This window comes from Hypomesus nipponensis, chromosome 13 (genome assembly GCF_054491055.1).
Source record: "Hypomesus nipponensis isolate SF chromosome 13, ASM5449105v1, whole genome shotgun sequence".
NCBI lineage: Eukaryota > Metazoa > Chordata > Actinopteri > Osmeriformes > Osmeridae > Hypomesus > Hypomesus nipponensis.
Window position 1 is genome coordinate 9,873,394 of NC_140373.1, and position 19,696 is coordinate 9,893,089.

At 41.5% G+C, this 19,696-nt stretch overlaps 5 protein-coding genes across 8 annotated transcripts; 2 read left to right on the top strand and 3 right to left on the bottom strand.

The window, feature by feature from the left end:
- Positions 1–341: 341 nt before the first annotated feature.
- ube2ib (ubiquitin-conjugating enzyme E2Ib) lies at positions 342–3,914 on the top strand. The gene is made up of 7 exons (XM_084670368.1): positions 342–480; positions 1,434–1,512; positions 1,602–1,685; positions 1,819–1,891; positions 1,987–2,096; positions 2,918–2,997; positions 3,090–3,914. The coding sequence occupies exons 2-7, from the start codon at positions 1,447–1,449 to the stop codon at positions 3,151–3,153; spliced, it is 477 nt and encodes a 158-aa protein (XP_084526494.1). The 5' UTR covers positions 342–480; positions 1,434–1,446; the 3' UTR covers positions 3,154–3,914.
- Positions 3,915–4,022: 108 nt separating this feature from the next.
- On the bottom strand, positions 4,023–6,866 carry LOC146259952 (interleukin-21 receptor). Of its 3 annotated transcripts, XM_084670367.1 has the most exons (8): positions 6,727–6,866; positions 6,263–6,386; positions 5,840–6,036; positions 5,542–5,696; positions 5,286–5,454; positions 5,092–5,197; positions 4,906–4,984; positions 4,038–4,731 (listed from the first exon to the last, which is right to left on the bottom strand). In XM_084670367.1, the coding sequence occupies exons 1-8, from the start codon at positions 6,794–6,796 to the stop codon at positions 4,270–4,272; spliced, it is 1,362 nt and encodes a 453-aa protein (XP_084526493.1). In that variant the 5' UTR covers positions 6,797–6,866; the 3' UTR covers positions 4,038–4,269. The 3 variants fall into 3 exon arrangements, with proteins under 3 accessions (XP_084526492.1, XP_084526491.1, XP_084526493.1); XM_084670366.1 differs by having other exon boundaries at positions 4,023–4,731; positions 5,286–5,696; positions 6,263–6,383; positions 6,727–6,861; XM_084670365.1 differs by having other exon boundaries at positions 4,024–4,731; positions 5,286–5,696.
- A 1,083-nt stretch (positions 6,867–7,949) lies between these two features.
- On the bottom strand, positions 7,950–13,193 carry LOC146259953 (uncharacterized). The gene is made up of 13 exons (XM_084670556.1): positions 13,062–13,193; positions 12,838–12,932; positions 12,180–12,339; positions 11,731–11,964; positions 11,475–11,639; positions 11,162–11,299; positions 10,892–11,055; positions 10,496–10,654; positions 10,108–10,220; positions 9,917–10,031; positions 9,711–9,809; positions 9,409–9,580; positions 7,950–8,830 (listed from the first exon to the last, which is right to left on the bottom strand). Exons 1-13 carry the CDS (start codon positions 13,159–13,161, stop codon positions 8,697–8,699), a joined length of 1,848 nt encoding a protein of 615 aa, XP_084526682.1. The 5' UTR covers positions 13,162–13,193; the 3' UTR covers positions 7,950–8,696.
- Positions 13,194–13,417: 224 nt separating this feature from the next.
- Positions 13,418–15,520, top strand: cfap119 (cilia and flagella associated protein 119). Of its 2 annotated transcripts, XM_084670559.1 has the most exons (9): positions 13,418–13,634; positions 13,755–13,789; positions 13,866–13,931; positions 14,042–14,205; positions 14,446–14,516; positions 14,603–14,719; positions 14,883–14,952; positions 15,060–15,173; positions 15,318–15,520. In XM_084670559.1, the coding sequence occupies exons 1-9, from the start codon at positions 13,611–13,613 to the stop codon at positions 15,479–15,481; spliced, it is 825 nt and encodes a 274-aa protein (XP_084526685.1). In that variant the 5' UTR covers positions 13,418–13,610; the 3' UTR covers positions 15,482–15,520. The 2 variants fall into 2 exon arrangements, with proteins under 2 accessions (XP_084526685.1, XP_084526686.1); XM_084670560.1 differs by lacking the exon at positions 13,755–13,789.
- A 341-nt stretch (positions 15,521–15,861) lies between these two features.
- Positions 15,862–19,556, bottom strand: phkg2 (phosphorylase kinase, gamma 2 (testis)). Its single transcript, XM_084670558.1, has 10 exons — positions 19,084–19,556; positions 18,585–18,703; positions 18,320–18,495; positions 18,163–18,217; positions 18,004–18,069; positions 17,720–17,883; positions 17,550–17,640; positions 17,295–17,448; positions 16,895–17,020; positions 15,862–16,620 (listed from the first exon to the last, which is right to left on the bottom strand). Exons 2-10 carry the CDS (start codon positions 18,677–18,679, stop codon positions 16,375–16,377), a joined length of 1,173 nt encoding a protein of 390 aa, XP_084526684.1. The 5' UTR covers positions 18,680–18,703; positions 19,084–19,556; the 3' UTR covers positions 15,862–16,374.
- Positions 19,557–19,696: the final 140 nt, after the last annotated feature.

Here is a 19,696-nt window from a genome sequence, read left to right on the forward strand (position 1 = left end):
TTGAAGAAACTGTCTCTTTAAATTGAGTCGTCCAAAGATTTGCCTGATTTGTTTCAATAACCAAGTGCAATCACTCATGCAAAATTATAATGATGATCCAAGTTGCAGCCGATGAATATATTACTATAAATTGAATATGGCATGACACAAAATGCTTAATACAAATAGGGCCTACAATTTCACTGTCGCTTAAAAAATGTGTATGCAAGTGAAATCACAAATATTGTAAATATGTAGTCATTTTGTTGTTTTTTTTTTGTTATGCTGTGATATTGTTTGATCCTTGTTGTCCACGGAACTCCCAATCAATTTTAATTATGTTCAGGCGGCAAGGAGGTTGGCTATGTAAATGGTCCTGTTATTTAGTCTGGGTAGAAACGGGTGGGTTTTCAGGAGGGAAACTTTGTAAGGTTTATCCATAGGTAACCACGATTAATGCATACGGTTCAATTATACCAGGCATTTAAACCATATTGAGAGGTAAGAGAAAGTCTCCATGTACGTTACATATTTACCGTTTTGTGATACAAGGTTATTTGAGACGCGCGAATTTGCGCCGTTTTCGCTAGTTTGGTCGGTGCGTAATTTTGCGCCTGTCCGATCGCTCTTGGTTCTTTGTCCTGGTGTTCTGTGGGTTTTATTATTTCTAACTCTTTTAAGAATCTGAAGTAATTTTAAAGGGAAAGCTGATGTGACAATGACTGTTTGCGACGTTAAAATTAAGGGCTATTAAGCGTATTTTCTAAACACGATTTGTACAAGCAACGGCAAGTGCGCAATTCCATGTCATCAGGCCGGTCAGACGCTCCGCGCCAGGGTGATATGGCGCACAATAATAGCAAGCTAGCTTAGCGTGTGCTTCTTCGGTATAACTAATTGTATGTGAGGAGTTATTTTATCATTTCATAGATGAAGATGTGTATTTATGGTCACAATCTTAAACCAATCAATTGGTTTTAATCTATAGTTTACCGATTATATGAGCTGAAAGGTCCAATTCGTTTGCGCAAATTTGACTGGCTAACGCTAGCACTAGCAGGCTAGTCAATGCTAACGCATATATTTGTCTTTACTAAAGACTTTAGTACTATTCGTCTGGAACGAGAGTTCTGGATATCGACCTTTATTGCCACCACATGTGGAGATCGGTTATTTTTGGGGTATATTAAACTCTGGCGTATATCAATCATTGTAATGGTCAGTGCAATCTTGATTAGTCAGTGGCTGACTAATCAAGATCTCTACAGGGATTAGAACTTCAATGCTTGAACTTGTATGTATTGGATCGTTTAAACTGCTGTGCCTGACTGCCAGGCATCCTATGGATAATTTATTATGAACGCATGCCCTCCACACACAACACAAATTGTTATTCATGGATGCAGTGACTTTTCAGCAAAGTGTAACACCTGTCAATTGTCTTGTTATTGCAGGACCTCACTAGTCATGTCTGGCATTGCGTTGAGCCGGCTCGCCCAGGAACGCAAAGCGTGGCGGAAAGACCATCCTTTTGTGAGTAGCTCACTGATCCATTTTGCTGGTCAAGTTTATTTATTTTATTTTTTTACACATCTTCACATAATTACATTCTATTCTTTCAGGGATTTGTAGCTGTACCAACAAAAAACCCAGATGGAACGATGAACCTGATGAATTGGGAATGTGCCATTCCTGGGAAGAAAGGGGTAATAGGGTTATTCTTTATTGGTACATTATAATGGGGCCTATTATCTCCCCTACTTGTTTGGTAAAACAAGGCGGTATTGATGGATCTGAGAACTTTTGTGAGATGTCAGATTCCACACTTTCTGTCAACAGACTCCATGGGAAGGAGGCTTGTTCAAACTGCGCATGCTGTTTAAGGATGACTACCCTTCCTCGCCCCCCAAATGTGAGCTTGCCTCTTACCAGTAACAGAACTACAGTGTCATCACAGCGCGACCTAGAGTCTTTTGCTTACAGACCTGTTTGATTTCTTTCCCGTAGGTAAGTTTGAGCCTCCCCTCTTCCATCCCAACGTGTACCCCTCAGGCACCGTCTGCCTGTCTATTCTGGAGGAAGACAAGGACTGGAGGCCAGCCATCACCATCAAACAGGTTAGCATGGACCACATCTGATGTGAGGTGTAACTAAACTCTGGAAACAAGTGGCATCAAAGACTAGAAATATCGATATGTAACTAAATTAGTAAAGTTGACAAGATTACAATTAAATTTGAGTCAGGACAAGCAGTCTAATGCTGGGGACACACCACAGGATAATCGGGCCGATTTCGGCCCTTCCGACAATCCTAGGTAACATATGTCCCAATTATCTTGATGGTTCCGCAGATTTTATCAGATGTTCCCTTGGTGTGAGGTGTGTTAAGAGTGACCGCGCACTGTAGAAGCAAAACGGCTAAATCTAGGAATTTTTTGTCCTCAAGTTTGGTCTCTCACAGTTTGAAAATCTTAAGATTAAAAAATCGTAGTGTGTCCCAAGCATAAGCCAATGGTTCTCAACCCTGTCCTCAGGGCCCCCCTGTCCTGCATGTTTTAGATGTTTCCCTGCTCCAACACACCTGATTCAAATCAATGTTTGTTACCAGGCTTCTACAGAGCTGGATAACGACCTATTTAATTGAATCAGGTGTGTTGAAGCAGGGAAACATCTAAAACATACAGGACAAGGGTTTCCTGAGGACAGGGCTAAGAAACACTGGTCTAAGCTTTGGAAATGTACAACTTAAACTGTTAATCTGAGCATTCAACAACAATGCACCAGTGGTAAAAATGTCAACATCCACTGTACTTTACCTGGTAGCGAGCAGTTGTTGTGCTTCCTGACAATTAATTGAATATCGGTTCGACATTTGTCTACAAAATACATTTGAGTAGCAAATTACTCTTCACTTTGGACCTTGTCTGGGTTTTTCCAGATCCTATTAGGTATCCAGGAACTTCTAAATGAGCCTAATATCCAGGATCCAGCTCAAGCAGAGGCATACACAATTTACTGGTGAGTGCTGGCAAAACCTCGTTTCGGACACATTTAAATAACTACCTTTTTTATAAAACTTTTTTTTTCCTCCCCTCCCCATTTGTTTTCAGCCAAAACAGAGTAGAATACGAAAAAAGAGTTCGCGCACAGGCCAAAAAGTTCTCCCCGTCGTAAGGGTGAACGCACCACTCAGAAGACATGGTTCTAACGTGGATCTCCTCCCCTTCTCAGTTTCTCAATGAATGTGACCCTCTCACATTGAGACTTGATTAAGGACTTCTATTTAATAACTCCCACGCATTCTGTGCCATCCGCTCTTCTGATTTACCATTTTTATTTCAATCGCATCCTGACCATCGGCTGGTGAGTGTGTGGCACTGGGAGGGGATGGGTGCCACAGTGACCTGAAGGCCCTCCCTTTTTAACCCCTCGACTTCTGTTCTGGTGTGAGGGCCGTGTAGGCTGCACCATAGTTTCAACATTGATCCTTCTCTTTCAAGGAGGTACGTCTCTTGGTTGGGTTTTGTTTATGTTCAAATGATTCTGTCACAGGGTCTGTTCCTTAACTCCCCCCCCCCCCCCTTCCCTCTATCTCCAATCCTTGATTTTAAATGTAAAAAGTTTTGCTATTTCTTCAATGTCAGTATTTCAATTGCTGTATCATGAATGGCACTTTTATATACTGTCTTATCACACTAGTGTCTCTAGATGGCTCTCTGATTCTCTGATGCAGGTTTTCTATTCAGCATGCTGTAATGTAAGATAGAATCTGCTGCCTTGGCTGTCTTTGTTCATTGGAGTGTTTGGTATGAGGAAAAAAATCAGGGACCATGTGTGGTCACTCTGAAGACAGGTAGGCTTCCTTCTGTAACAGACTCTATGGTGCTTTTGTTCATGTATGTGTCAGTTAGAGTAAATAAAAATGTTTCTATAAAGCTTTGCTTAAATTATTGCCTTTTATATTAGGCAAAACTCAAACGTATGTGTACCCCTTGATTTAAGCATGTAAGTGTAATGAATTTGTTGGCCATTTGGGTGTGAATTTATCTTGGCAAATTGGTATATTGTGAAAATTGGACTCCATTTGCCGTTAACATTAATTTTAATTCATGTTACAAATGACAGATACAGAACTCGGTATTCCTACAAACAAGAAAATGGTAGTAAGGTAAAGGACTTGACGGATTGCATAGTAAGTAGATAAGTAGGCCCAATTAGCTAGGGGGGAGGGGGGGGGTTTCAAAGTTCCTCATTACGCAGTTTGTTACTGTTCAGCTCATTTCCGACCGATCAGTAGTCAAACTGGTAGACTCCATCTGACGTCTTGTTAAAGTAACACTCTGATCGCTGGTCCTCGGCCCCCACCACCTCGCCTGCCTTCCCGGCTGTCCCCAGAGTGTCAGACAGGATGCAGTACTCGTTGGTGTACAGGTGGACTTCCCGCTCCAGGGACACAGCACTGCAGCGCCAGCATCCAGAGTCTATCTCCAGGACACACGCCATGTCAGAGATGAGTGACGGGCTCCTCACCAGGCTGCTGGAGGAGGAAGGGGGGGGCCTGGGGTTCACGGCTGGGGGGCCACCTAGGAGAGCAGCCTCTGAGACTGACGTGATGGGGCTGTCACAAGAAGGGCCTCGGCCCTGGGACGGGCTGAGTGTGATCTTGTCCAGGATGGTGTCGGTTAGGGTGTCGATCTTTAAGGTTTCCTCTGTCTTGAAGTCCTCTTCACTGCTGGGTGTCACAACCCAGCTCTGTAATAAGAAATCATTGCAGCTATAACAATGTTTCTTCACGACATTGAGTTATTTGCCTTCCTGTTGCTGAATTGTTTAGTTATTGTAAGCTGGTTACATGGTGGTGATAAATGACCAGCGTATTATAAAAGTGTAGTAGTTGATTAACTTGGTGTATGGAGGCCAGGTTACCTTGAAATCCCCCTTACATTCACTGTATAGCGATTTGAAATATGGTTCTGGAGTTGGGATGAAAGTATTTCTCCTCATCCTACAATACATAAATGGTAGCTAAACTTAAATATGCCAAACTATTTTGATTGAGAAACTGGAGCATATCCACTTTATCGAGTACTATTGGTAGTAAAAATGACTTACTTCACAACAGGGATGTAGCACAGGAATAGCAACATTGGACCCAGGACACAAAGCGGGATTATAAGGTTATCATCCAACAAGGACTTGACGGTGTTCCTGGGAGGCACTGCGTTTTCAAAGTGGAACGACAGCTTTAGTGTGACTTACTGCAAACATGAGCATAAACACTGAGGTTGTCTACACAGCTGTCATACTATGTTTTCCATGGGTTTTCCAGTTAACTTCTGAGCCCCAGTCACTCCATTGCCCGCAGTATGTTCTCTGATCTGGGCTAGACCTCACTCTAACTCTGTACACAGTTTCTGCTTCAAAATGGGAGTCGTCCACCGTCATGTTCATGACGGTCGAGCAGACAGTGACACCCTGTGAGGTGAAACGAGACAAAAAGAAGAAGCTCTTTAGTTCAGTTTGATTTGGACATTTTAATGGAATTAGAACGTTATAGTATACCTTCTCTTGGTGGTTCACACGTTGATAGCTTAGCTCAAACACGAGGTCGTCAGTTAGATAGAAATATTGGTTATCTTCATAGTTGCTCTTCCATGTGAAGTGGTACTGATCTGAGCTCCAGTGGACTGTGAGGTGGCAAGGTGTTTTAGGCTTTACTAGAAAAACAATATATATAGCATTAGATTGATTTGTCCAACGAAATAAAACAAAAAGCACTCAAGTAAGCAAGTGTGTATTCTTGAAGCTAGTGTGTGTGTGTTCTCGCGTGCGTTTGTGTAGTGCATTGTCAGTCACTTACTGTTTTTCACAGGCTTGAAATGATCATCCAGCAGCCTAGAGCTGATGTCCCCATCTCTGTTGATGTAGAGGGTGATTTGAAAGATATCTATGTCCGTGAAGGTCGAACTGTAATCGTCTTGAGGATTTTGAAGTGAGGTGTCAAATGAACAGTAGTAATTGCTGTAGTTCCATACCAGGCTACAGTTATACACATCCCTGAGGAGAGGGGAGGAGAGAGATCAAACCCGAGCTACTTAAAATGCCATAAAGGTGTAGCTCCTGAACCTGTGCATACTTGAATGGGAGGGGACGGCTGTAAACCATTGTATATTTAGAATGTTGCATGTGTTGCTTTAGTTGAAAAGATAGCAGAAGATGAAATGAGGATTGTGCATGTTAGTGTAAAATATTCGTATGTTAAGGAGGCTTCGTATTAACTCACTGAATTTGATGAAACGTCAGCCAGTATGTGTGGTTAAACGTGTGGGCCTCTTTCGATCTCACACTGAGTTGGCAGTTTATGGTGTACAGGTAGTCAGTCAGACAACTAAGACTGTAGTCCACTGCTGAAAGCACATTAAAAACACTCAAACCATTACTCCCAACACTAGCTTAAGTGGTTGGTCATTGTATGTTTTTGTCATTAATGTAAAAAATACCGGACATAAAGGATAATGAGGAGAAAAGAACATTTTGAATAATACATTGAAACACAAAAAAATGTTTAAATGCACAATTATATCAGAATAAGTTATGTACATAAAATCAATATGGTTAAGTATAAGCCCCCTTTGACTAATAGGTGTTGTATCTCTCTTCCATATCCAGCTGATTTTGTAGATTTATAACCAGGCTCGTAAACACCACACCATTGCATATATGTTGCACACCACAATTGGTTTGTACCTTGTTCAGGAGAAAGTCCGTGCAGACAGAACATATGGAGAGACACCAAGAATGCCAGGTGAAGCCTCATGTCGGTATTGGTAGAGTCTGGATGAGCACTAAAAACATTTGGGCGTAATCAACTTTCACTTACCCTGTTAAATGCTCTGTTTTTCAGATCTGTTGTTAAATACCTTTTGTACCGTGGCTAAAAGTGGGAGGATTCTGATAGTAGCAGCTGTTATCTCATCTGTCATGAGCAGTGCAGGATGTGTTAGAATTGAAGACTTCTATGTGTGGTGGTGGTGGGCCAGTATCTTGAGCCAAAAGGGAATACATGTATAATTGCATAACATTTAGGCTATTAATTTACATTTAGTCATTTAGTAGACGCTCTTATCCAGAGTTTCCTGTATTGCATTCATATATGGAGACACATAGGGAACAAGATATTTGAGCCGTAGTTACTTGTTTATTTTTGTACAATTATTTCGTTTACATCCTCCAATACAATTTGACAGAAATGGTGTTCCAAACAAATGATCATAATCCATACAATTACAACATCCAGTTGTATTCCCCAAAACAGTTTTCAGTGCGTGTGTAGTTGTACAGTGCAACATGCCTGCAGTTCAGCACTCCTGTAACTTGGCTTGGAAATGTCTTATCAAAATGTAGCGTTGGTAACACAAGTTAACATTGGCATCTTTTTTTCTGATAAGATGACAGCCCCAGTAAAGGTTACCAGTGAGAACAGTGTCACCACACAGGAAGATGTGAAAAAGTATATCAGACATCGTCAAGAGCTCTGAATTACGTTCACGGTGAACAGTTATTTTGCACAGGAAACGTCTTTGTATAAAAAACATTAACACCTTATGATACTAGACAGAGAGGTCACAAATAAAGCCTTCACATCAGAACACTTCTAATTTTGCTCAGGTAAATTACCGAGGCCTATTCATACACTGTTGATCTCCATCTCCATATATTGCATGCTTAGTAAAATAATTAGCACAACAGTCTATTATCTGTGGCAGCGTTCTTGTGGCCAAGAACTTGAGACATTGCGCAAGTAAAGACATCTTGAGTTGTAGCCTTCTATCAGCATCTCCCTCAAACTTTTGGTTAAAGTTACTTAGATTGTTATATGCATTCACTCCCATAAGTGTTTCCGCCATAGTTTTACTTTCAACTGAACACACAAACTAGACTTACAGACAAGCAGTAATTAATTTGGCTTATAATAGTGTTTATTCAAAGTGATCAGATGACTTTGGGCACAGTTGGGGGCTAATAGAGGCCAGTTATACACTAAAATCAGTGTCAAAAACAAACCTTAATTCTTTTGTCAAAATGTTGAAATAGGTGATAGAAATATTAACCACTCAAAGGGGTTACATTCAGTAGTGTTTATTTGTTTTCATAAATTCAGTTGTGTTAAATATAGACATTATTGTGCAACTCACTTAGACGGTGCACACAATATCCAGTGGAATGTAAACAATATTTTAAGTTAATACTACAAATTGACTTATTTGTGATTTAGAGCAGTCTTCATGCAGTTAATGGTCAATTGAAATAGATATGTATGCACTATAGCAGTAAGGGTTTGAACCCTTTTGCAGAAGTGTTGATGCGTTTACATGTCCCTGTGCTTATCATACTTTAGTGATTATAATATACAGAGGAAAGTGTCTAACCACATGCCATCCCCGGAGGACAGAGATTAACCTCCAGATTGTCTAATGTTTTCAGCCTCAACGATAATCTACTTAAATAACAGAAATGGAAAACTAGTATTTTATACTTGTTCAGTACCTCATAAATTTAATTGAACGTATGTTTGATCAAATTGATCAACCTCAGACCTTAAAAACAAAAACAACAACAAACATGGCCAGAGCTAGAATCCACATTTACAATAAATACAAATACTATTTGAGTAATAGTTGAGTTATACACAACTGTTGAGCCACTGTTCTAGACTTTCACTCGCAGGCCAGTTTGCCATCGAAGGAGGACAGAGTGATGGCAAAGGCTTGGAGGGCACACATGGGGAAGCTGTAGTCCATGGAGAAGACATCCTCGGCCACGCGGCCAAACTGCATCGCTATGTAGTCCTCTGGGGGTGTTGGGTTGAGGGGAAACCAGAGAGAAAGGGGATCAATATATAGTGATATAATACAGCAAAGTGTGTATGGGGGTGGGAACACAACCAAGGTAAGTCAGTAGATTAACTTCTAGTTAAGTGAGATCTGATGATTCTAGCCGTACACTCCACCTATTCACAGATATATATATATATATATATATATATATATACACAATATATAATAGACTAACAATACTAGCATGCTGGGGCTCATCTTGTAGAACTCTTACCACAACGGTTAAGTCCTCACTGCAGTGGCCTGGGTTTGATTCCAACTCTGGCCATTTACTGGCATCTTTCTCTCTTGCTCGCTCTCTCCCCTGCCTTTCCTATCTTTCTACATTCTGTCACTATGAAAACAAAGAGGGCTGGCTGGCTTTTCTCTTTTACTTATTTTGTGACACCTGTCAATCAAACTTGAGCTGGAGGAAAGCGCAGAAGTTCAGGCAGGAATTATTGTTACGAACATTACTAGCATGTTGTAGGTGTGGTCGTAAACAAACCCCTTATGCACTCACTGAACACCGGAGTATTTTTCCTTATCTTACCGTTGTCGGGGTGGACGATCTGAAAGTTTTTGACTGAGGCCTGAGTGACACGTCCATGGAAATTGAGCACATAGGACTGGGTCTGCTCATTCCAGCTGGGTGACTTGTTCATCAGGTTGACCAGGTTTTCAGTATTCCCATTCTCATAGCGGGTCAGCAGAGATTCTATATCCTGAAGGGACATTTGTAAATACAAACATGTATTTACATGACAGGAATGTCATATGTGTGTATCTACTGAACAATAGTAGTTATGAAATTCCTAAATAAGTATTTGGGGTATGGGGTACCAATGGACTTACGCTTTTTGGACGAATGCACACTCTTTCATCATTGTCCTTCATGCCAGGAATGATAACGATCATTTTCCTTGGGCCCTTAAATCCAAGAACATTCCTCTCCTGCAAAGAATTGAAAGCATGTATATCGTCTGCAGGTACATAATGGTGTGCCACTGCATAAAATAGTCAAACAAGTATGTTAAGAGTAGAAGGAAAGCTGTACTCACATAGCAGATGGCAGCTAGCTCTTGACGGACTGATTCGCACTCTTTGATGAAGGGCTTCTTGTCTGGGTTCTCTCCACCGTCGTATACAGTGAACTTGGTGCCCAAAACATTGGATCTGAGATAGATGAACCTTATGAGATGTCTGATGTAGAATGCAGTGTAACATGGACAGTATAGGACGGTTGGTGTACCTTAATTTGCCAATGTAACTGTTAGTATCTCTAGACAGATCTGTGGGATCGATGGAGATGAGGTAATTGGAAGTTTTGCACTTTTTTCTCTTCCTGCCTGCCATTAAGAAAACCTATAAAAGAGAAGAGAAGGAGAGGACAAGGAGAGGGATTAAGAGAGTGCTCTCTGCCAATGACAGCACGGCTTCCATACTGTACGTGCTGCTTCGAAGCTGACCCAAAACATAGCACAGACTAAACGGATGGGTATATACCGTAGCTCATTGGTAGAGATTAAAATCCCTTCCTGAACGTCACTAAGGATGAAAGCGTCTGCTAAATGAATACATTAAATGCTGTGTCAAGACTTTCAGCTTTGAAGCCTAATGACAATACTGAACAAACAAACCCTCTTGCCATCTTCCTTTTCCATGTGGAGGTAGTAGGTGGGATACATCCCCTTCTCCACACCCCTCCGGTCACGTGTGATCCTACACTGAATGGTCGTATCCCTGGGGGCAGGACGCAGGGCAAACTGTTCCAGGTCCTCCACCGAGAGGGGAGAGGACTGAGAGGAGGGGGTCAGGGTGTTCAGAGAAGAAGAAAGTAGCAAATACTTATGTTCAGCAAAGAAGAAGGTGTCACACATGATTAGAGAAGAATGTGGTAAACGTGCTCAGAGAATGAGGATATGGAACACACTGTGCTGCACTGCAGGCGCACATTCAACATACACAGTACAAATAGGCCAAAACGACTGGGTGAAACATTCATGAAGTAATTCCAATGTGGTGTCATTTCTTACTCTTCCAATTGAGTCATTGTCTGAGGTGGACTGTTGCCTGGAATTGGTGTTGAGGGATGCCAGGTTGGTCTTGGTTTTCTCCCCTTTTTTAGTCTTTCTTGGTGCTTTTTCTCTCTCGATAATTTCATCATCCCTGCTCTCATTGTCGCTTATTTGGCACCTTGCTGTAGAGGTTGAGATGCAAAATTCACAAATGTATTCCATGTGCAATTGTAATGTTCAAGTTCACAGTTCGGTTTGTGTAAAGTTGGCGCACAGCAGCTAACTTACATGTGTTCAGTTGTTTCTTTCTGGGTGTCGAGGGAACAGGGCTTTTCGACCAGTCCCTCCCCTCCTCATCATCTCTGTCCAGGGGCATGTTTAATTTGGGAAGCTCCAAGACTGAGTCTATGTGAATGGCTGGACAATCTGGGACATTGAGAGACAAGGGTCACACAAGATCATATAATGGAATGGTTGTAATTTCAGCCCCATCGAGTGAGCGCCTGTGGTACTTTGCATACCATGTAAAAAATGCATGTTTTGTTAACTTTGTTAATAAACATCACGTGTGAATATCAGATTTACAAAAGAATGCAAGTACCTGGCTCTGTGTGTGAGTCATCGGCTTTGGCTCCTTTATCTTTACTGTCAGAGGCCAGTCCTTTCACTTTGTCCTTTTTCTTGGTCTTCTTTTCTTTCTTCTCTTTCTCTTTTTCCTTCTTGTCTTTCTCTCCTTGTCCTTCTTCATCCTCAGTCTGTTCCAACTCTGAAGTACAGAAGTGGGAAAAACGGCTTCTGTCATTTTTTGTTTGACAAAGGGATAATCATTTAGCATCACATACATGTTGAATTCTCACGTTTAGTTGCCCCTTTCTTAACTCCTTTCTTCTTGGTCTTCTTTTCCTCTACTTGTTCACCATTTTCTAGGTCATATTTGGGTTTTGGCTGCGAGTCCATTTCTAGGTCCATGGTCTTGGTAAGGATGGGCTTCTCTGGCATCATCTCCTCTGAGGCTCCATTTGTTTGGATACTAAGTTCTCCTAGGCTGATTTCTTCCAGTGGGTTGTCATGGGCATGTTCAACTTGTGAGTCTACCAGAAAAGAAACACACACACAAATATCCTTTAAAAGAGAAAATAATTGTAATGTATTTATGGCATGCACTTTTAATCAAGATAGAGGGACTGAATAAAGTATATGTTGTATTACACTGATACAAATACTTACAGATATAAAGGTTTTTAAGTAGCCTAATAATTCAACAAAAGCACAGCTGAGAACTAGGCCCACAAAGATCATCGCTCACCATTCAAGGAGTTGTTGCTCTGGGATTGGCTAATCAACAGTGCCGTGTCATCAGCCCCACCAGACTTCTGTTTGCTCTTCTTTGGCCGCGCGTCTCGATTGGCTGTGACCATTTGGGCATCGGCCCGCCTTCTCTGCTGTTTCTTCATCAAAAGGGAGCGCTGTGAGGGATTCAACTGTTAATCTTAATTCCAAGACTGCATTAAATGTCTCACCATTAGACTAAAATGAACAACAATGGTGAATAAGGAGGGATATATCTCCATTAACTTAGATTAAATGACGGTCCGTTTTCTATTGCTGTAAAGTTGTTAGTTATGGCAATGTTTTGTTAGCTGCGTGTGTTCCTCATGTGCGACATCATTTCCATACAAAACATGCATCCTGAGAAGTAATTGTAATGATGCTATACAAATGTAGGTTGATTTTCTAATTTGACACTGTGAGCAGTCTTTCAAAACATCAAAGGCCATACATAAATCTTTGTTGATACCACATTGGATGAAAACATTACATTTATTTCATGTTAAGTTTTGTTGGTTGTTTATTGAGTCAAATTCGCATTCATAGTTCAATACAAACACGTTTTGTTTTTTTGGGTCCTAATGAGTTTCTGTTAACTTTGGCCTACAGATTGTTACAGATTGAGCTGCTTTTACCTGATTGTCCAGCTTTTGTTGACGTAAATCAGGGTCCTCCATGGTCCTCTTAAGGTAGTTGATCCACAACAGAGAATGTTCCCAATAGACGCCCTCTGAAACCCCACAATATCAAAATATCGTCAACTGTTGTTTCAAGTCCATGATATGGGAACACAAACTATACTACTGTCACAATAAAACCATTCTCTATATCGTTCTTTATCTTCATCTGACATACCCACCTGCACGCAACAGAAGGTAAAGTGGATTAAGAAGGGATAAGGCACTTAAACTCCAAGACACAGCACAAGCAGTATGGACACTGGTGACGAAGCGGACCATGTCAACTGACTAGCTGTTTTCAATTAAATAATCAATTAAATAAAAGATAAAAGATGCTTAAAAGGTAGATGAATATGTGATTATAGTTTTTGAAGGTTTTCATTACAAAAGAACATTTTGTAAACCATATGTAATTTGCCAAAATAAATTATCTTCAGATTTTCAGGATCTCAATCTAATTATTTCCGATATTTTTTAAAGAAATATTTAAATGTATAATTGGGCCTTTACCACGTGGGACAAGAGGGAAAAGGGGGATTGTGTGTTGTTGCTAGGACACATGGCGAGGTAAACAGAGAGAGGTGTCCAACTCTGCCAAGTACGATACTCTGGATAAATGTGTAAAGATGCACTAGACTTCGTTGTTCTAAGAAATTGTGAAAACCCAACTTCATTTCCCAATCTTTCAGTTGATTTGCCGTTTTCAGTGGGAAGATAGAGCTGGCAAAATGAAATTGGATGGAAAAATAAAGGTAAACTGACTCGACATTAGTTGGATCTTTTTTCTAGCAAGGTTTTAGCATACTGTACTGTAGGCTACTGTAGTTATTGTACTAGTACGCTAGTTTATTGAAGTACTGTCTTTTTTGTAGGTACCCCATCCCTTGAAACCCCGAGTGTTGTTATGGTAGGTTTCATGACATTTTTGCGAAAGTCACGAAAGTCTCTGAAAGTTAAGACATTTACTTGTCAATGTGTCGTAGGGCTGACGTAAGCTACAATGATATGGACGAAATTGACAACATTAAGTCCATCCCAGAACTTGAGAGGTCTGTGATAAAAAAAAAAAAAATACAAAAATAATCTTTAAATTAGCACAACACGCACTCACATGCATTCACTGATATTTGTGAAATGTGATATATTACATATCGATAAGAACTTTATGCCGTGTCCTGGCTGTGGACTTCTCTGAGCCAAGGAAAGGGGTTCTACTGGAGCTGTATGTGCACACAGTGCTGTTCTGCAGGGAGAACAAGTTCAACAGGGAGCAAACATCTGCTCTGATCTCCATCGTCAAGAACATGCATCAGGCTAACACAGGTACCCCCTTTTACTAAGTGGTCTTTGCATATGCTGTAACAGATCATTTAGTCAGGACTTTGCCACAATGCACATTTTATAGGATAGATGAACATGTTCCTAGTTGATTGTATAATTATATTACGTTTATCTTAAGATTAACATATGACAAGAATACAATACAAAAGAAAATATATTAAACATATCCTGCAATAGTTTGTGAAATTGACTGTACATTTTTGATGTGTTCATAATGACTAGAAACACCGCTCAACAACGTGGACCACTGTTTTGCACACTGCAGTGAACTTCTGCTGTGTCACTCGGTCAGGGTGTGTAGGCTTAAATACTCTACCCAAAGTACCTTCCCATTACTACCTCATTTTAAACTTGCAAACTCTTTTTCTGCTTTCCCCAGCGACCTCCCTTCAGTATTAACCTCTTCAGCTGTGATCAAGTCACCCACATCTTGAAGTACCTCCTCAACTCCTATATAAAACACTTTAATCTCTACAAATATATATTCACCCCTCAGGTAAACACAGGCATGCAGTAAAACTACACTCAGTCTAAAAGCCTATTATTCTATTATTTTGCCATTTCTCTGTGGAATGAATAAAGAGGCCATCTACAGTATCGATCTATTCTGGGAATAAATATGCTCTACAACTTGATGGCAGACTTTCACTCTTCACCAGGTGCGCTTGGACCTGACCTTGTGTTACTCTGGGATGCCGGATGTAGAAAACCCCCCCACCCCTGTATTAGGTGTGTATGGTTGGCAACTGTACAGAGGATATCCACAGCATTTGTATGACTGAGAGCACAAAACAAAGGTCAAAGGATGTTTTTTTTCCCCCCATCGCTATATTTAGATACGCCAGATGCAAAACCTGTGACAGAACAGAAGCCAGAGACTGAACTAGAGGAGCAGCTGGGCATGGAAGAGAGGGCATCTCTGGGAGCATCACCAGAAGAGGCTGCAGCAGGTGCCGTGCTTCATCCAGCCCCGTTCTCTCATCCCTGGGACTTTTAACGTCCTTCATATCTTCACTACATTTCGTAATAGACACCAGGTTCTAAGTTAAGAAACGTCTGTCGTAACTCGTGAAATGTGTCTATTTCTGCTGCAGAGGGTCCATCCCATAGGTCAGCGCTCAGAGCCCTCATCCAGCAGGAGGTCAAGCAGGAGATGGTGAGAGTGTCTACCCAACTGGAGCAACAGCTGAGGGCCAGTGCAGATAAGATTACCAGCACCCTGGCTTCGCTGGAGACCAGCCTGCAGGGCAAAAAGTAATAACAGCCAGGCTTCAAATGGCTTCCCCTTCATACTGCATTTGTCAAACCAAGATATGAATAATTTGTGGCCGTTGTCAGCGAGGAAGTGGATTGCGTAATCATGCCAACCATCGTGACAGAAAAACACAACACGACTCAAACACGGCAAGGTTCACATGCTATGTATAAGCAATGTTACTTTAATTATCATTATAAACTCTTTTTGTGTAATATCAGATGCATTACATCATGTTTGTACAATTATTGTTCAAGAGTGGTAAAAGATATGTTTACTCTGAAAAAGGAACATTTTGTAGAGAACTTCGAACTACAGGAATGGAAAGTTAGTATGTATCGTGGGCTAATTGTATGTTCTGAAAGAGAATATATAACTATAAGTATGTGAAAATGGAAATATGCATCCCTTTAATACAAATATTGTATACATGTACACATACATATAGAAAGTATTCTCGATTGAGGTAATTATAAAGGGTTTTATACATACAGTACAACCACTCACCACTGAGGAGAAGTTTATTACTGATTCATAAGCTGTCTGTAAACAAGTGATTAACAGATTATAAATACTTTGTAACTCTTTTTAAAGTGTGTACTGCATATAGTGGTTTAGTCATGACTTCTTTCTTCTAAAAACATTGCCTGCTAGGAGGAGTTACAAATAGCTCTCTCTGACCCAACAGTTAATATCAGATATTCCGAAATCGTTGGGCTTAGGCTAGCAAAGGCCCCAGGTCCCTGAATTCCTCATATTGTACTTTAATCAGCAGTTACCACTAACACAGGCAAATAGTAAGTAACACAACAACCTACACTCATATTAAAATACACAAGACAGGTTGTAAAACGACATAAAACCCAAAGCAGTCAAGAAGGAGAACAGCGTGACCTTTAGGTTTCAAAGTCTTCCAAACCCAGCAGCATGATCTTGGACGTGTTCTGGAACAGCGCGGCTCGGTTCTGCTCCTCCCCCTTCTTCACCCAGTGGCCGTAGATCCTGAAGGCACAGCCGTCGATGAGTTTGCGTACGCCCCGTAAGGAGTACGGGTCCCTGGCCAGGACCTCCCTGGTGAGGGGCCTGCTCCTGCGGTAGCGACAGTACATCCTGATACAGGCCAGCACGCTCAGGATCAGCACCTGACAGGAGAGGGAGGGGACGAAGACCCAAAACAACATTTAGATGCCAAGTGTTCTGAGGTTTACGGTTAGAGTTCTAATAGTATCATATGTACAAAGTAAGTACTTTCTTTTTTATAATTTTTTTTATTTTTCCTTCAATTTAAAGGCAGGGTCGGTAAGGTTGTTGATATGCATTTTTGTCATATTTGCTGACATAAACTTCACATCCTGATAGCAAACGATAAACAGCTGATTCAACTGTCAGTAGAAGCATATGAGCCAGACACTTTACCCTGAATGTCTTCCTGGGACTGAAGAGCCGCACCTCGTCCTTTTGGTACTGCCTGAAGAAGGAATGGGCCAAGGCCTGCTCCGCAGAAAGGCGCAGAGCTGGGTCCACAACCAGGAGCCTGGATATCTGTACGCACGCAGCACAGACAGAGAGACACGTCCAACATTAACATTTCATTACGCACACATTTGTTCCTTTAAGAGGGTCAAAAGTATATCCCTCTATTCCGTTGTTCTTTACTTGGCAATAGCACTACTGTCTTATCAATACTGTGACTGTAGTCATTCTGATCCTTTGGTACACGAGCAGCCTCATGTGGACTGTGACTACTACAGCCGTTCAACCTGGCTGCTGAACGCAGCATCAAGACAGGAACCGTCTGACACACAGGAAGTCTCACCAGGTCTTTAACCGTGTCCGACCTGTCGTCCCACTCCGGGGAGTTGAACTGGTAGCGGCCCTCCATGATCACCCTGAGCATCAGCAGCTGCTTCCTGTGCCAGAACGGAGGCGAGCCCGCCAGCAAAGTGAACAGGATCACCCCGCATGCCCAGCTGCCCCAGAGAAAAGGAAGCAGGGTGCAGTGTCAAGGAGAGAAGCGTCCCAACTAGCACTATGTTACGAGGTGTTGGCAGTGTTACCCCAGAAGACTTACAGGTCAACTTCCTTTCCATATCCTGGATGCATCTCATCCATGGAGCATTTCAATATTTCCGGCGCGAGGTAACCTGGCGTTCCACACAGCTCTGAAGGGAAAGAAGGGAAAGATGTAAAACACTGTAAAAACCTGAAGGGTTTTCTAGACTTATGTGGTTTCTTTCTGACCTCTAAGTTTCTCTCCTGGCTCAAGTACGACAGAAAATCCAAAGTCAGACAGCTTGATGTGTCCTTGGTCATCTAGAAGAATGTTTTCAGGTTTGAGGTCTCGGTGGACAATGTTAAGTGAGTGAAGGTATTGGACAGCTTCCAGGAGGGCTCGCATCATACACCTGAGAGAGCCAACGGCAACAAACAAAATATACAGGTAGGGTTGCATTAGTGAGTTTCCAATCTCCAAATGCTCATATTTGGGATAGACATGGGGTCAAACATATTTCTAGAATACTCACCTGGTCTCCTTTTCACTTAGAGTGACCTTTTCTGTGAGGTAATCAAAAAGCTCTCCCCTTTTCATCCTGAAAACCAATAAAATGTATGGATAATTGTTTCACCTGTGAGCTTTGTTGATTATTGGCATAATTAGCACAGTTGATCTGAATTATACTTACAGGTCAAACACCAAAAATATGAAGGTAGTTGACTCGTAGCAATCAATAAGGGTGACTTGGGAAAAACAGTACAAAAATCATTAGGATTGTCACCTAAATTGTCTTTTACGAACACACACTGTAACACACCTATGTTGCATTCAGAAAACAAACTCACTTATAGAGGAATGTCCTTTCACAGTGTTGAGGACTTGAATCTCCTTTAGAGTAGAGGTCTTCACCTCCTCCAGTTGCTGTGCTGTCATCTTCTCTGCTGTGATCTCTATAATCTTCACAGCCAGCTCCTGTCCTGTATATTTGTGCACACATCTGCGCACCACACTGCTCACACCTCTAAAAAGACACATGCATTGAAACATCAATTACACAGACCGTTGGTTGAGATACGGGTTAGATAGTAGGATGGGATACATATGACTTACCTGCCAATCACCTCCTTGGGATCATACTTCTGATAGAACTCCTTGGCCCCCACCCAATCTGGTAATTCATCTCCAATCACAATATCTCGGGTCATGGTGGCAACCCGGTCTTTGACAATCTAGAGAAAGTCACTTTCATTCGTTGTGCCAAGGACAATGGTGCAAGCTTAAACGTGCCTATGTGCTCACTGATGATGCAACATCACTTGTGAGGAAGCACAACAGTAGGGTTCAGTAATGTACCCAGCTAGGTAAGCTACAACGTTTAAGCTAACTTTAGTCGCAGCAAATCAAATGTTATCAGGAGCATCACAAATACTGTTGCTGTGTATGCGTTAATATGCTTGCTAATAGATAACGAGACGCGAGCTCATTCGTTTCAAGATATCGACCAGTTAGCTCATGCTAGCTAGCCGATGTGCCCACTAACGCTACAGTAGTACATTGTGTTTAAATGTTGGTTTTCATAGCCGGGTAGCAATATGCTAACTCTACTCACCAAAGAAAGATGCAGTAAAAAAAGTCCTCTAACTGAATGTCCTGGCACTATGCACCATATTGCTGTCAAACCGTGTGTAACCTCGCCATTGCCAACTTCAGGTTACGATAGTAAAGTTACATAAGATACCCAAGCAAAACTCGATGAGCACTTGACTTGAAACAGTGTGCAGATGATTGAATTGTTTTGCCAAAAACACGTGACGGATGACGTTCCAAATTTCGTTTCGTCTCACAACGTACATTTTTCACTGTCCTGTTACACAAGCACGGTCATTTTATAAGAAGCACTTTTGCTGCACGCAAAGTTGTCAAACACCCATTATTTCCCAATAAGTTGTCAAACACGTATTATTTCCCAAAGTCTTTTAATCACTAAATGTAACATACTGTATACAAACGAATAGGTAAAATTGTACTCTAACGCGCTGTCTCTGGTGTGTAGGGCGTCGACTACAACAACTATGCAGCTCTGGATCTTGACCAGCAGGTAGCACTAGTGTACACTGTGTTGTTTAAAGCCTCGCATAATTAACTTATTTTCGACAAAATTGGTTGAAAAGCTCCAGAACGCCACAAAGCTTAGTCCCCCCCCCCCCCCCCCCCCCATCAGC